Source organism: Camelus ferus, chromosome 13, assembly GCF_009834535.1.
Source record: "Camelus ferus isolate YT-003-E chromosome 13, BCGSAC_Cfer_1.0, whole genome shotgun sequence".
NCBI classification, from domain to species: domain Eukaryota; kingdom Metazoa; phylum Chordata; class Mammalia; order Artiodactyla; family Camelidae; genus Camelus; species Camelus ferus.
The window spans coordinates 32,824,513-32,841,058 of record NC_045708.1 but is presented as its reverse complement, the minus strand read 5'-3'; the positions used below and the strand labels follow the sequence as shown (position 1 = coordinate 32,841,058).

General features: G+C 46.7%; 1 protein-coding gene and 1 pseudogene across 1 annotated transcript; one reads left to right on the top strand and one right to left on the bottom strand.

The window, feature by feature from the left end:
* Positions 1 to 958: 958 nt before the first annotated feature.
* Positions 959 to 10,589, bottom strand: AKR1A1 (aldo-keto reductase family 1 member A1). Its single transcript, XM_006178426.3, has 9 exons — positions 10,281 to 10,589; positions 5,762 to 5,848; positions 3,943 to 4,062; positions 3,621 to 3,772; positions 2,797 to 2,992; positions 2,317 to 2,516; positions 1,963 to 2,035; positions 1,730 to 1,816; positions 959 to 1,111 (listed from the first exon to the last, which is right to left on the bottom strand). The coding sequence occupies exons 2-9, from the start codon at positions 5,840 to 5,842 to the stop codon at positions 1,046 to 1,048; spliced, it is 975 nt and encodes a 324-aa protein (XP_006178488.1). The 5' UTR covers positions 5,843 to 5,848; positions 10,281 to 10,589; the 3' UTR covers positions 959 to 1,045.
* Positions 10,590 to 15,769: 5,180 nt separating this feature from the next.
* Positions 15,770 to 16,252, top strand: LOC102508746 (annotated as a pseudogene).
* The last annotated feature ends 294 nt before the right edge of the window (positions 16,253 to 16,546 follow it).

Genomic DNA, 16,546 nt, shown 5'->3' with positions numbered 1-16,546 from the left:
TGTCACACTTCTTTCGGTTTTTCTAAGTTTCAAGGCTTTCCCCCCAACTGATCCAATTTGCATGGAACACTATTCCCACTCCCACCTCTTTTAACTAATTAATCCCTACTTATCCTTCAGATCTGAGCCAATTAAATCAGTAGCCTTCTCGCTCTGTGCTTTTTCATAGCACTTCTTCCAACTGTAATTAAACTAATTACACAATTACTTAGTCTGTCTCAAGTAAACTGTAGCGACCTGTGTGTCTTGGTTATAGCTATGTCCCCAGGGTCTAGCATTGTGCGTAACCATATAAATACCCAATGAATATTTGCTGAATGAAGAGCAATGGTCTGCCTAGAAAACTAAAATGAGTTTTGTGTGACTGGAATTGAGGGATTTTTCCAAAAACCCTCCTAAAAATCTCAGTAGCCTCTGATGGGACCATAAAATATATAAGATAGAACCTTAGGTGCAGAGCGACAAGCTTTGGGGCTGACTCTGCCTCCTTCAGGTAACCTATGCACACTGACCATAGAGGAAAAGCTCCTACCCACCTTTCCTGATCCTGCAAGCTGGGACTCCCAAACTTCTGAATGTAAATTTTTTGGCTCTTTATATTCATAAACCTAGGTACTGACATGAGGGGTTGGGCTGAAGGTAGAAATTCAAGGCTCATACCCAGCAGTGCCAAGAAACCACAGGACTCTGCCCTGATCTCAATCTTTAAGTGACCAATTTTTGGCATTCTCACTAAGACTACTTTGAGGCAGCATGCAGTGCTAAGAACCTGCCACTAGATGGCACTACTCTGCCAACATACCTAATTTAGGAAAGTAAACAGGAAAATTCAGCTACACCCTGGTTTCTCCAGAGCCAAGAAAGATAAGGGAGTTTGGGCTCAGGGCAGGTCGCACCGAGCATCACTAAGAGAAACAGTTTCCATCTCAGGTCTGACCAGACAAATAAGCAAGTAGCATGGATGTTCCAATGGCTTTATTAACTCCCTTTCTAGGGATGGCAGGACTTTGTAGCTGGAGAGCTGAAAAGCCAGGAAGCCGTGGTCTCAATATGGGTCGTTAAAGGGGTACAGAGGGTGCCCTGCATCTCTCTGGACCTTCTTCCCATCCACCTGGAAAGAGAGACAGATGACTCCATTAGCAGGAGCTGACATTCCAGAGACCCAGGGCATCTTTCCCCAAATCTTCCTTAACAACCTCACCTGTGTGCAGCATTATTCCAGATAGCAGTGACAGGGCCCTGGCCTCACAAAATGCCACAGTATCAACAGCATTTCAGCACCAAACCCACAGCCTGGTACACAGCTGACCCTGCCCCTAAGAGTTTGTGGTCTCAGCTGGGATTCAGAACTATTTATTTCCCTATGTGCAGCAGACGTCAGCTCAACCTCAGCTCCTCAACAAGGCTCCCCACATTTGTATCATTTACTGAGAGATCACTACATGTCAGGAACTTGGATCATTTTAAACATGGGAAGCTGAAGCTTGGGGAAGTTACATAACTTGTTCTAGGTTACATCGAAAGGCAGGACTGGAACTCACAGGCTATATGGCTTATCCCTGAGCCAAAGTACTCCTGCGAGCTCATTAAAGAAAACAGAGCTCCTTGTATCCAGGGCAGCAATCCTACCAATAACAACACCCTGCCACTCCTCTGACCAGCAAGGTCGAGGCCAGAATCCCACCCCAGATTTCACATTCCCTGTCTCTGGAGGGTGATACATACTCACCGTAAGCATTGGCACAATGAATCGCAAATTTTTATTCAGGGCATCCAGCTGCTTCATCTCCTCCGGGCTAAAGGTGAAGTCAAACACCTGGGGATGGGAGGTAGGGGTCAGGAAAGCCAGTTTTGCGGGTGGAAGTTGGGGTTCCAGAACACTGCCTTCTTAGCCAGGCAAAGTCAGGGCCAGACTGAGTCCCAGTGGGCTAAAGAAGACAGGACAGACATATCACCAAGTACCTGGATGTTCTGAAGGATACGGGAAGGTGTGACACTCTTGGGGATGCAGATGACTTTCCGCTGGACCTGCCACCTAAGGTGGGGGATTGAAGTAGACAAGGAAATGGAATCAGTACTCTTAAGTGTTTTTTGTTTTTGTTTTTGTTTTTTTTTTGTCCTCTGTGCAGCCTTCTCTAAGCTCCTGGAGCCCCTGAGCCCCACTGAAATGAGGAACACGCCTCAGTGTAACCTCTACCCAGATCACATAGCAAGATTCTCAGCTTCATCCAGGCATTTGGATAAGGAACCTCTCAACCCTTGCCTCCCAGGAGCCCTCTCCCTGACCTTATCATCTTTCCCCAAGATTGCTCGCACCTGAGCAGGATCTGAGCTGGAGACCGGCCATACTTTTCAGCCAGTGCCAGGACCACTGGCTCCTCCAGCAGGACGGGCTCACCAGGATCACGCCAAGCACGATCAGAGGAGCCCAGAGGGCTATAAGCAGTCACCTCCAGGCCACGTGCTTGGCAGTGGGCAATGAGCTCGTTCTGAGCCAGGTATGGGTGGCATTCCACCTAAGCCAAGAAACAACCCATCACCATGGGGAGACCACACCCAGACACGCACATCTTGACCCCCCACTTCCCCTCAACCTGCTTTTCTCACTCTCAGTTTTCCACTGTCCATTCCATTTACCTTCCCACACTTCAATGGCCTTTTTTATGCAGAGGATTTCTGCACCAACACTTCTAACAACTTTCTAGCTATCCCCATGAGTGGACCCATCATCTGCTCACTCATGCTTTTGCACATACCCCCGACCCCAAAGCAACTGATCTGCTTTGCTGTGCTCACCTGCAGGACAGCTGGGCGCACAGAGGCCACACTGAGCACATCATCAATCTGCCGACTGTTGAAGTTGGACAGGCCCAGTGCCCGCACCAGCCCTTTAGCCACCAGTGCCTCCAGAGCCTTCCAGGTCTCCTTGTAGTGGGTGGAGTCATAGCGGATAGTCCCATCGGCATTCTTAGGGAAGGGGTTGTCTCCCCGCCTGAGTGAAAGACAGCCCCCCAAGAGTGGCACAAATGCCAGGCTCCTGCCTACCCACCCATCCAGCCATACGCCAAAGCCCAGAAAGGGGAAAGGGCCAAGAAAGAGAAACAAGCATGGTTTTTTCATTCTTCTAGGTCATGACCTAAGTGTTAACCCTACATGGAATGCCCATTTTCCCTCTTCTTCCTAGACACAGATCATATCCTCTCTCCTCTGGCAAGTCTTCCTTTCTCCTTGGGGAGTTGCACGCCCCTGCAGCCTTCGTCAAGCACAGGACACAGGGCCAGTGGTCAGCTTCTCTCACACCCTCCTGGGGAGCTTATTCTTTACTGCAACCCTAGCACAGCAGAAGCTAGTACATTTCCTAAGTGTAAAGGCAGCAGCAGGAAGGACCACCCATGCACACCCTAGGATACACACCATGTGAGGCTGCACTCCTTTTTCTGTAGCTAAACTCCTGGCTGCAGCAGCAGCAGAAAAGGTTGAGTTCCCATGGCAAGCTCCTCCCTCAGTATGCCACACAGATGAGTGTACCTCCCCTGCTCTGCTACTGTGACTTACAAAAAGTTACTAACACGACTCCCCCAACCCTTGGCTCCCTGGATGAAGATCCCAGCAAGGCTCACTCAAAGGCATGAGGCCAGTGCATCAGGTACAGGTCCAAATACTCCAGTTGGAGGTCAGCCAGCGTCTTCCGGAGGGCAGGCTCCACATCCTCAGGGTGGTGCTTCGTGTTCCACAGCTTGGAAGTCACAAAAAGCTCCTCCCGAGGCACCGCCTGGTGCAGGGGGCAGGGTCCAGAGTGAGAAGAGCCAAAGGCACCCAATCCCATTCACCCTCACCTCTGGGAAAGGAATTAGAAGGAAACTGATGCAAGTTCCCTCCAGCCTGGCCTCAGCACCAGCCTCTGAGTTTTCTCACCTCACCCCTCTGTAGCCCAGTCCTCACCTTGCCAGGTCCCACATTCTCCTTCAGGGCCTCCCCGATCTCAGTCTCATTGCCGTAGACAGCAGCACAGTCAATGTGGCGGTAGCCTACACTCAGGGCATACTTAATAGCTTCTTTTACCTGCCAGGTAAGAAAAGCAGAACTTTTAGATCTATTGGTCTAGACCAGAAACTGCCTTCCTGAGGGTCACTGATGAGGGAAGGGGGCAGGAAGTTACCACTGCAGTCATCCATGCAGTGGAGGTGAGAAGATGGAAGGTGGCTCTAGTCTAGGGAACCAGAAGACCCCAAAACCTTTGTCCCCACCCCCACTAACCTCCAAGGTTCCTTCCTACCCAAGCCGTATCAGCAGGGCCCCACAAAAAATTAACATGTTCCCAGCTAGATGCTCAGGTGGGTGGATACACTGACAGAGGACAGAAGACAGAAGTATAGGTCATAGAGACAGGTCCCCAGCCCCGAGGAGTTGGTTCGGGAAACATGATACGTACAAAAATAATTCCTAGGCCAAGGCCACAGGGAGAGAGAACTTCATTGAGCCATGCAGACCAAGAGAGCTCAGGCGAGCAGAAGAGGTGAGACAGAAAATTAAGGAAGGCAGAGAAGTGAGATGGAAGCTGGGTTCAAAGACCTACATCAGGAGAGAAGAAAGCAGGTACCAAGGAGCACAGGTCAGTCTGTTAAAAACCAGACTAGAAACATGGTGTCAGGAGCAGAACCAAGGGTACCAAGCCCTTGCCATTCAAGGTCCCCATTTAGGCGCAGCTCTTACTATCCAGACATACGCCTCTCAGACCTGGCCCTACGGCTGCTGCTCCATCCCCATCCCTATTCCCTCCATCCCTACTCCGCATCTTGGCCCTGATTCTGGCCACCACCTCCTGCCTCCAGCACCAGGCTCCTGGGCAGCTGCGAGAAGGAAAGCAAAGGGAAAAAAGGGCAGAGATCATCCAACCACACCGCAAAGCCCAGCCTAAATCCCGGAGAGAAGAGGCCATTCTCTCTGCCAGAGTTCCTCACAAACGTCTCTAAACTCTGACTCAGATTTCAAGGACAAGGAACAAGCCCTGAGGAGATGCTCTACCCGTGGTGGGAGCTGAATCTTTACCCATGTCAACCTGGGAAAGCAGGTGTCCACTCCCAGGCTCCCCTAGGCTGGAAAGGTCTACGCCAGGGTCACTAAACTCCAGCTAGCAGCTGCCTTTTGTTCTTTTCAGCCCATGAGCTAAGAACAATTTTTGTATTTTTAAATAGGTACATAAGCACATAATCACCTCCATTTTGCAACTTTGTCCAATAAAATCTAAATTATTAACCATCTGGTTCTTTAAGAAAAAGTTTGCTGACCTTCACCCTACATTGTTGCCCTGGTTATTCTTCAAACCCTAACACCTGCTGAGTGCCTACCTCAGGACCGAGCACCATGGAAAGGCCAGGTCTCAAGGAGCCCAGTGTGGGACAGGAAACATGATCACATCACAAGGTGACAACTGGCATTTTAGGGGTCAGCATAGGGCCAGACACAGAGGGGTCCCACGTCTTCACAGCACTCAGTGCAGATCCAGCTAGGGAAAGGGTTCCTTCCTATATCCTAGGCCCTACTGGGCCCCTCAGCCCCTCCTCTGAATCAGCTGGGGAAGCCAAGTGCTCACTGCTGGTCCCTTCTTCCCTTGTTTCTTCCCTCTGCCCTCCAGGCTCATCCCCACGTGACATGAAGTACAGGGGTGGGGCTACCAGGGAGAATGCATGGGCCCTCCCCCAAAGAGTGCCTTTTCCCTAGCAGAGGAGCAAGAAGTCCTTCCTCTTCCCCCATCCCTCACCTGGCCAGGCTGGCTCTTCCAGGTGCCCAGTCCAATCAGGGGCATCTTCTGCCCAGTGTGCAGGAGGACATAAGTCGCCATTGACCCCTGAAACACAGAAGAGAAGAGAATGGTGTGGGAGTCAGTGCTGCTGCTTGGGCGTCGGCTACCTACTGGTCAAGACTCCTATAAAACATGGGAGGTATAGGGGGCACAGAGGTGACAGGAGAACAAACACACGGTCATGTGTACGTGCCTGTGAACAGAGGCAGCTGAGACAGGAGCCTAGAAACAACCTCGCCAGTAACTCCCGGATAAACACTAACCGGACCTCCAGTCTGGCCGGCCTTCCCTCTAGCAGGCTAAAGGTCTGTGTTAACGTGCTCCAGTATCGAAAAACAGGCAGACGGCTCCCCAGAAGTACCCAGCCTTGGCTGTATAAGGTCTCAAGCCAGCGTAAGACAAGCAAAGGCCATTATGAGACAAAGTGAGACCGAGTGACAGAATAGGCTCGGGAAAGGGTCCCTTCTCTGAGGATGAAATGAACATTCCCAGGAGGCTGTCAGAACTACAGAGACTCTCTGGAGTCCCTGTCACAGAGGTCTGCTCTGCCATGCTGCTGGGCCAGATTAGGGTCTTACCCAGGAAGATGCCATTTTTTAGATGGAAAAAACCAGCTCAGAGCTAAGTAGCAGAGCCAACGAGTCAAGGAGAAGCTAATGGAAAAAGGCAAGAAAAGGCAAACACAGGCCTATAAAACTCATGTGCCGTGCCTCACAGCAGACACACATACTCTGTGCTACACATAACAGCAAGGGACTTCTGTAGGGCAAGGACCAGGGAATACTGATACTGGCTTTTAAAAGTGAGTTAGACTTTCCCAAGAGTCAAGGAGAAAAATCTTCCCAGGAAGGGGAACTAGACACAGGACTTCAGTACAGTAGAAAGCAGTAAATTACAGATATGAGAAAATTTTCAACTGAACAAAGCAGGTGGGTAATTGGAGCAACCTCCTTTGGAGAGCTATGAAGATCAGAAGTCTCCAAATGGCCCAAGAATATGCATTCAGTCAGCAAACGATGAATGGTCCAGGCTTCGTGCTAGACCCAGGAGACACACATATTCAAACAGAGTGCCTGCCTTCCTGATGGGGGAAGGTAGAGGATATCGACACAATGCATGAAAGACCAAAATCTATGCAAATGTGGCAAGAAAGGAGTAACCCAGCTAGGATGGCTTCCTGGAGGTGACATCTGAGTCAAGCCTTCATGAACAGGAGTTAGTCAAGTGAAGGTAAAAGAGAAAGCATGTTCCCCCCAAGAACCAATAAGGTAGGAACAACCTTCCCCTTGATCTCATCAGTACCACAAATACTGCTCTCTCAGGACTGATTTCATTGCCAACTTTAATATCATAACCTTTATTTCCAAGTTCTGAAAAGACATCAAGAATATTACGGTAATGCAGGTAATAGGACAAGTTGCAAGTATAACCAACACACCAAAATTGTCTTTCCTAATACTTCTGATTCAGGAAGAATTTCATAGTCTAGCATAACCTTGCGGAGACCACACTTTCTGCTAAAACAAAAACAAAAACGTTCAATCTAAGCAGCAAACCACAGACCGCTGAGGGCGACACTCTTTGTTACCAAACTTCCCAGGGACACAGACTGCCCAAGGATCAGGCAAGCATGTTGGACTTCACAGGAAGAACTAGCCTGCCAGCTGCCACCAGGGTCTGTGGTTGCTTTCCTGGGCTTGATCCCCAACCAGTGACCTTTTGGCCTCTCCCAGATTTACCAGAACACAAGTGAGGCTCTGAAATTACACCTGAGCTGAATATGGGAACAAACACCCGGCCTAAGGGGAAAAGGAAGAAGAAACCTGATGCTTGCCTCTCCCTTTCTTTTGCTGGTGAAACTGAAAATCAAAAAGGCTAAGGCTTGGGGGGAGGGGATCATCCAGGTAGAAACATCTAACAAAGGCCTGCAAAGAAGAGCTCCAACGAATAAAATGGAGGGCAGAAGACAGATGTTTTTCTTAAGGACAGGAAGTTACCCTCTGCCAGCTCTAGTTTTCCTCATCTTCTGCCTGAAGCAATGGCCTTCCAGCCAAGCCCTGCATTAATAGGCTCTGAGCTTGTCAAGAACTGCCTCACTGGACCTCTGGCAGTACTCAAACACCCTCATGTTATCTTGGGAGAGGTTCTAGATGGAAAAGAGAGAAGCTGGGTGCACATGCGGAGGGGGACAAGATGGTAACATCAGGACTCAGGTTTTATTATTCCCAAGTCAGTGCCTAGATTCCTTCGCTCTGGGGCTCAGTCTTTCCTTCTTGGAGGAGGGCTCAATGGTTGCTGCCTGGATGCAGGAAACTCGAAAGCACAGGAAGAAGAGGAAGCAGTATTTCCATGACTGTTTCCTGGCTGCATGGGCCCTTCCTCTGCCTCCCTTAAAAGTTGGTGTCCCTCAGCGTTCTGTTCCCAATCCCTTCTCACTCCTTAGTTAAGCTCGTGTCTTCAGTTATTACCTTAAGCACTAATTCTTCCTACCCCAGTCTGTACATTTACCTCCTTCTGGACATCTCCACCAGTATGCCCTATAAGTACCTGAGACTCAAAATGTGCAAAACTGTACTTATCAAATCCAGCAACAGAGCACAGAGGAAACAGTTCAAGCTCTGCCGTTGCTTGCATCCCAGCTCTGGAGCTACTACAGCTAAAGCACTCTGCACAGTGCCTGACCCATGCTCTTCTTGCTGTATACCACAGACTCAAGGCCCTGGAGGACAAGTATTAAAGCAAACCAAACAACAGGTTCACAGATAATCCATGAGGGTCTTAAAAAAGCCATCTAAAGAAAGTATTTCAGTTTATTTGAGGCATTTCTGAGTATTATCAGATTAGGGTTTTGACAGGTGATGGGGAGGAGAATGTATCTTCTCCTGTACTTAAAAGAAGACAGCATGGAAAACCACCTTAAATATGTAATGGTGGCTAAGATTTGATCTATCTGGCTGCACTAAAAATCCTATCAATATTTGTAAATATTAAAAAAAAAAATAAAACCACTTGCTCTAAACTGTAATGTAAAACTTAAGATTGTAGTAACACTTCCTGTACTTCTTGAGGTATTCCAAAAGAATTTTAAAACATATACTTCCTAAATCTTTACCCATCCCACCCAGATTCAACTCTTAAGATCACTGTTCTGGCTGTGACCACCCCTACCAGACCCAGGGATCTCTCTGCTTCCTGTGCAGCCCCTCTCCCCACAAAGCATTCACCAAATACGACCATGCGACTCTAAGGCTCTAACTCTTCCAATTGTGCTTCTGTACTCTCAGTATAAAGTCCAGACTCCTTAGTAATACCCTTAATAACCTGGCTCCCTCTTCCCTCATTTCTCCACCCCTTCATTTCAGACTCCATGTTCCAGATTTGGCAGAATCAGCCACCACCTACTTGACTCCAGGCCTGGGCACACTTTCCTTCCCCAAGTCCCACCCTTGCCTGGCTAACAGCAGGTTACCCTTCAGCTAGCACTTTAAATTTCTGGCTCCTCCCACGTACTGATAGCTTGTGCACATCACTGCATTTGTTTGTTCATTTAAGTCTCCCCAACAAATCTAGGTACTCCTTGAGGTCTGGGCCTACCACCTGTCTAAACTCCTCACTCCTAGATAGCCTGCCTCCCCATGCCAGCACCCCCACCAACAGAGGCAAATGGGGGAGGTCTTGACAGCTGAAGGGGCATTTGATAAAGTCATCACCTTCTTCCTTTACTTCTTGGATAACCTGGAAAGAATCATCTCTGGAAAATATAGCACTTTACCATCTTCAGTTAAAAAAAAAAAAATCCCAGTGGCTCCAGAAAAGATGATACTGGGATTGCTCTTGTGTTACAGATAAAAAAACTGAGACCTTGAGAAAAGTAACAAAACTGGTAAGAAACAGCAAGACTCTTCTAGGGAGGTCCTGCAGTCCTGAGTACCGACTGGCTGAAGGGAAGAGTTAATAAGTAGCAGCCCCATCCGGTGAAGGTTCAGATTCCAGTCTCATTTTAACAGAGCACTGGAACAACAGGAAAACATGTGACGGCTTTCCCAAACCTAAGGTGGAAAACGTGCCTAAGCAAGCGAACCTACCCCTCTCCTGCCACTTCTGAGAAGTATCTCTGCAATTCCACAGAAAAGCTAGAGTTCCTAGAAAAATTGTGTTGATGGGCAAACAAAATGAAGATGGCAACTAAAACTTACAGATAATATGTACCGGGTGCCTTAAGAGCTTTATCTCATTTAATTCTCGCTAATTCTGATGTAGGAACTGATTTTACAGCTGAGAAAACTGAGGTCCAGAGAAACGGAGACCTTGTCCAAGATCACACACCGAATAACAGGAAGAGTTCAAATCCTAAACAGAATCTGGTCGCCTCTAGAGCCTCTGCTCTTTGCACTATCTCGGGGGCAGACATCTCTGTAGTGAAGGTTCGAGGCCAACTCCACTGCGAAAAAGATGCGGCAGCAGAGGAGAAACTCACCTCGGCACAAGCACAGAACGTAAACAGCGAGTTGTGGTCTCTCGGTTCAGTCCTGTGCCCTGCTGGCGACCCAGTGGGCCTCAGCTTGTGGGATTCGTGGGCAGCAGGGAAACCCGCCTGAGGCTGGAGGCAGGGACTCGGCTCTAGACGCGCGGAGATGATGAAGCTCCGCCCGGAAGTGGGGGCGGGGGCCGGGCAACACGCGCAATGGTGGACCCCGCCCCTGCGCCCAGAAAGAAGCTGGGGTATGGAAGCTAAAGCTGGGAGGCTACACCATCCCCTCCCCAGGACGCTGGTGGGTGGACTGGCCGGAGCTGGTACACGCTCCACCACGCGGGTTTGGAGAACTCGCGGGCTGAGTGAAGCCCGCGCAGCGGCCACGTGGGCGGCCCTGGGGGCGGGGCCGGGCTGCGCCTCTGCCTGGCCCACATTGCACCGCGCGCCTCAGTTAGGCCGCTCTGGGCGGCACCTGCTCCTGCTCCTGCAGGAGGGAGGAGGGGCCGGGTGTCACGTGGCGGTGTCTTGTGCCCGTGGCTCTCCCTCCGGATTCACAGCCCTAGCTCTCTTTACATTCTCTTCCTTAGAGTCGGGTTGGCCGAGTTCCCTGAATCTACCTAAACTGGTCCTATTACTTCGCCAGGCAAACAGGCCTAGAGAGCAGCCGGAATACAAAGGTTGATTGTAACAGGGAAGACCTCAAGTCTATAGGTTTCAAGAAATAAAAATTCATAATCCCTGTATCGGGACAGTGGACCCTGGCCAGGCATTTTTGTGCCACACACGATGCTAGACTCTATAAACATGAGTATGTTGAATCTTTACAACACCCCTGGAAGGGAATGTTCATTTTTATTTTATTTATTGTAAGCCTTTCTATTGAAGTATAGCATATATAAAGAAAAATTCACAAATCTTAAACGTTCAACTGAGTTTTTGTTTTTTGCAATGTAGCCACCATCCAGATGAAGATACAAATGTTACCAACACACTTGAAGCTTCCTGTGAGGAAGGTATTCAGGCTCTGTTTTACAGATTGTGCAAACTCAGAAAGTACCTTGCTGAGTCACACAGCTATTAAGTGACAGTTCTGAGATTTGAAATTGTGCTTGACCTTTGAACTGAAAGTTGTCTTGAATTTATGTGTTTTCCTTGGTGGAAGTGGGCAAGAAATAGGCTTGTCCTAGTGTAGCTAGGCCTTTCTCTCCCCTCACCTCTGTCTCCCCAACTCCTCTGTACTCCCCCAGGGCCACTCTGCCTCATCTTTTTGAGACAGGAAGAAAGAGGGCAGGGCACAACCATTAAAGTAATGACCCAGCAATTGAAGATAGGATGAAAATGTTTAAAACCTGACTAGGTGCAAGATTCAACTTCCAATAGACCTTGAGCCTCATTACACGCGTGTCGTAATACATTAGCATGCTAAGTGACGCACCAACAGGCAGTTCTGACGCTGGCCATAAAAGGCCAAAAGTGGGCAGTGGCCCAATTCCTGGGAATCCCTGCTTCTCCAAAGTAGTTGGAATAATCCTCCTACTTGTTAACATGTGAAATTCGCAAGTCCATAAAAACTAACAACCGCATACCTCAAGGTCCCTCCCTCCCCCCTCTCTCCCCCCCCCCTTCCTTCGCTATCACTCTCTCTCTCTCTCACTGCTGCACTCACGTCTTTGGAGTGTATCTACTTTTATTTTAAACTAAACACCACCACATCTCTTGACCTCTTACCTTTTGAGATGGCCCACATTCTGCCTATGGAATGTGTATCCCCTAAGCCACTCTCACTTTCCAAGATGACCCCCATTTCCCAGGGCCTCTTTTGCCTTCTGAGACTGTACAGAAACAACAGGCCAGCCAAGAAACAAGCACCACTCGGAGGGTTGGAGTACTCAGATTTATTACGCTGGCGGGCTCAGAGGGGCTTCTGCTCCGAAGCTCTGAGCACCTCCAAGACATGCACATGAGGTTTTATAGGGTTAATTACAAGTATGGGGCTATTAGCCAATAAGGCTCAAACAACAAAAAGCAAGGAATCAGTACACTGGAGCTTATCAATTCGGAACAGATCACGTTACTGACACTTGTTGAGCTTGGATTTACGAGTTAGCTTGTTAGCCCAGTAAACTGACACTAAACTTCAGATTTACGAGTTAGCTTGTTAGCCCAGTAAACTGACACTAAACTTCAGATTTACGAGTTAGCCCAGCAGAACTTAGATCAGTAAACCGACACTTATTACACTTAGATTTGTGACTTAGCTTGTTAGCCCAGCTGGGCTTTTCCTTCACAAGACAGCTTGCATTCTATCTATGGAGTGTATATCTCCCTGAATAAACTTGCTTTCATTTTACTGTGGCTCATTTTTAAAGTCTTTCCTGCGCAAAGCCAAGGATCCTCATTTGATAGTATGCATCCCAAGAATTTGCCTGAGCCCTGGAATATGGCCATCCTCTCGTGCCCCATGTTCCTGTAACATCTTTTCATACCCTGGATTACTCCCCACTGTCTCCCCAGTAGGCGTGGTGTCTTTTGTGGGACACAGTGGGCCAGAGTACAAGCAATAAAAGAATTTACCAAAGGCAAAGGATGAGAATAGAAGGACAGTGTATTAGGTTACACTGTCATTAACAGCAATGGGCCAGATGAGAGGAGCCTGTATGAGCACCGAAGGTCAGTTGTTGAGATCTTTTATGGGTAAGGAGTTGATGAACACAATGGGTTGGGGGATGCATGCATGCACAATTCTCCGGTTGTAGGTGAGGTAAGAAGTTTAAGGTCGGTGAAGGGGCGACGGGGTTTATGACTCTGACAAGGTGAGCTGAAACAAACCACCCTGAGCTATTGTGAAATTAGGCATTACCTAAGGCTATTAGTTTGTTGGGCAAACACGCTGCCCAGTAAAGAATGTACTTTATCTTTTGAGGGATCGCAGGCAGACATCTGAGAGCCGAGGGATGGGAGTTGTTGGACTTTGAAGGATGCCAGTTGGCCCCACAGTGTCCTGATGGACTAAATGTCCAACATTTCACACCGTCAGTCCTCATAAAGACACTCAGATTCCAGCTTATGTGATCAGAATTTAGGATCTCTCAAACTCATTTTAGCCTAGAGAGACCACTGTAAGCAGATAGGGTAGGAGAGAAAGAGAACTATTATACCAGAAAAACTGGGTTCACATCTTGGTGGTTATCAAGCTGAAAGACTACAACCAAGCCAAAGATCAGAAAAAGGAAGAATTTATTATTATTTTTAGCAAGTAAGGAGAACAGCAGGGATCTTTCCCAAAGTACTGTCTCCCCAACAGCAAAACTGGGAAAGTTTTTTTTTTTTTAATGGAGGTACTGGAGATTGAACCCAATACCTTGTGCATGCTAGGCATGTGCTCTAACATTGAGCTATTCCTTTCCCCACCACTGAGCTATTTGCCCCTCCCCCCAAAATTGGAGAAAATTGAAGCTAAAGGTACAAGCATCTTCATGAAGGGGCTTGAGTGGTAGACAGAGTCCAACCTTTAGTTGATAGAAATCACAAGGGTCAGAAAGGTCAACATCATCTTCCTTTAGGTCTGATCTGATGGTTGAGTACTTCAGGCTAATCTTTAAGTTGAAACAGAATTGGAGTCTTTACAACTGATACACATCTTTGCTGTAGTCACTTCTCTTGCCTGATAAGTTTGTTTCAGCATTCTTTTGTTCCCTTAAGATCACTAACTACTGAGACCTGTTCCTGGACAAGCACTGTGGCCAGGCTTAGATCACAAAATGGCTTAAGCCAAAAATGACCCTTACATCATCTCCTGCTCCCTCTAATGGAGTCCCCCTCCTTTTTATTTTTTCTTAATTTTTTTTTGCTAACACTGACTTTAATAGTCTACAACCAGGTGATGACCTTGCCAACTGATGAACTGTTGAGTCATTTTTGTAACCCATCCCTCTCCTTCCCCAGCTCTGGGCCTTTTGCTCTCAATTCTGGCCACTGGGGTTGTTACATGCAAGGTACAACCCTATCCCTCAAAGAGTTTCAGAGCAAAAGTCACCAAATTGGTGGTGTATTGTCTTCTCAAATAGATTGAGCACATACCACCCCTTTCACAATCATCCTCCTCCCATTTAAAACAGACAAACCTCCCAGCCAGTTCTTAGGGTCCTTCCCACCCACCACCATGTAAAAACCTTAAGGTCACTAAACAAAATTTATCAGAGAAATGCAAATTAAAACTACAATGACTTTTCACATCACAGATCATTAGGTAAGTCTATTTTTAATTTTTTAAGGAGCCTCCAACCCGTTTTCCACAGTGGCTGCACCAAACTACATTCCTACCAACAGCATAGGAGGGTTCCCTTTTCTCCACATCCTCTCTAGTGTTATTGTTTGTGGACTTTTTAATGAGGGCCATTCTGACTGGTGTGAGGTGATACCTCATTGTAGTTTTGATTTGCATTTCTCTGATAATTAGCACTATTGAACATCTTTTCATGTGCCTATTGGCAGTCAGTATGTCTTTATTGAATGTTCTTTCTTTTTCTATTTAATTCTTGTACCTGTGCATGAATATTATGTATTTTCAGAATGAACAGAGTTCAACATCAATTCCATTCTTTTTTTTTTTTTTAGCAGTTTCTGGTTGGAACATCAATTCCATTCTTATTTTTCATTTATATAGATACAAATGACACCAAGCAGGACCCTGTGGGGTCCTCCCTGGTGCAAATCTTTCTATGTTCCCTGTTTCTTGTTTGTAGGACATAGGCTTTATTCAGCCTTCTTGACCTTCCCTGAGTCAAGGGAAACTAAAATAAACTAAAAATAGATTTACCTTATGATCCTGCAATCCAACTCCTGGGCATATATCCAGAGGAAACTCAAATTCGAAAATGTTCATGCACCCCAACGTTCATAGCAGCACTACTTACAATAGCCAAGATATGGAAGCAACGTAAGAGTCCATTGACAGATGATTGGATGAAGAAGATGTGGTATATATACAATGGAATATTACTCAGTTATAAAAAAGAATGACATAATAGCATTTGCAGCAACATAGATGGACTTAAAGATGATCATACTAAGTGAAGTAAACCAGAAAGAGAAAACCAAATACCATATGATATTACTTATATATGGAATCTTTTAAAATGGCACAAAGGAACTTATTTACAAAACAGAAACAGACTCAGACATAGAAAACAAATTTACGGTTACCAGTGGGGAGAAGTGGAGGAGGGATAAATTGGGAGTTTGGGATTTGCATATACTAACTACTGTATATAAAACAGATAAACAAGATCCTATTGTATATCACAGGGAACTATAATCAATATCTTGTAGTAACCTATAGTGAAAAAGAATATATATGTATGTGTGTGTATAACTGAATCACCATGCTGTACACCAGAGACTAATACAACATTGTAAACTTACTATACTTCCATTAAAAAAATTATAAAACTGAAAAAAAGAACAAAGCCCCAGTTCATCTAATTTTTATGTTTAAGAAGTATCAAAACTTGGCCCTCCCCCTGTCTTCCTCGAGAGGAGGTGGCAGCCATCTCCTAGTCTGCATCATGGCTGCCCTCAGACCCCTCATGAAGCCCAAGATCGCCAAAAAGAGGACCAAAAATTTCATCTGGCACCAGTCAGACCGATATGTCAAAATTAAGCGGAACTGGTGGAAACGCAGAGGCATTGACAGCAGGGTGTGCAGGAGGTTCAAGGGCCAGATCCTGATGCCCAGCATCGGCTATGGGAGCAACAAGAAAACAAAGCACATGCTGCCCAGCGGCTTCCGCAAGTTCCTGGTCCACAACGTCAAGGAGCTCGAAGTGCTGCTGATGTGAAACAAATCTTACTGTGCTGAGATTGCTCACAACGTCTCCTCCAAGAACTGCAAAGCTGTTGTGGAAAGAGCAGCCCAGCTGGCCATCAGAGTCACCAATCCCAACGCCAGGCTGCTCAGTGAAGAAGACAAATAGACAGCTCGTGCACATTGTATTTGTGTTAATAAAACCATGAAACTCAAAAAAAAAAAAAAGAAGTATCAAAACTTGTACTGTGTGTTATTTTGATCAACTGTATGATAATAATACATGTAATTATTTAAAACATGATCATAGAACTTAAAAATTACATATATTCATTTATATATTTTGATTGCAGAGATGGATGATAACTTAATTAAAAATTTCAAGTATAAGAATATACTATATTAAGATCATATTCTCTGAAGAAGTAAAATGGAAAACAAATTCAAGGAGAATAATGAACAG

What these genes read in the sequence shown, in the direction of transcription:
- AKR1A1 (XM_006178426.3), bottom strand. Translation starts at nt 5,842, where the DNA reads ATGGCGACTTATGTCCTCCTGCACACTGGGCAGAAGATGCCCCTGATT. An exon ending in GTATCCTTCAGAACATCCAG is followed by an intron (nt 1,817 to 1,962) that starts GTACTTGGTGAT and finishes TCCCATCCCCAG; the next exon opens with GTGTTTGACTTCACCTTTAG. An exon ending in TCATTGTGCCAATGCTTACG is followed by an intron (nt 1,112 to 1,729) that starts GTGAGTATGTAT and finishes CTCTCTTTCCAG; the next exon opens with GTGGATGGGAAGAAGGTCCA.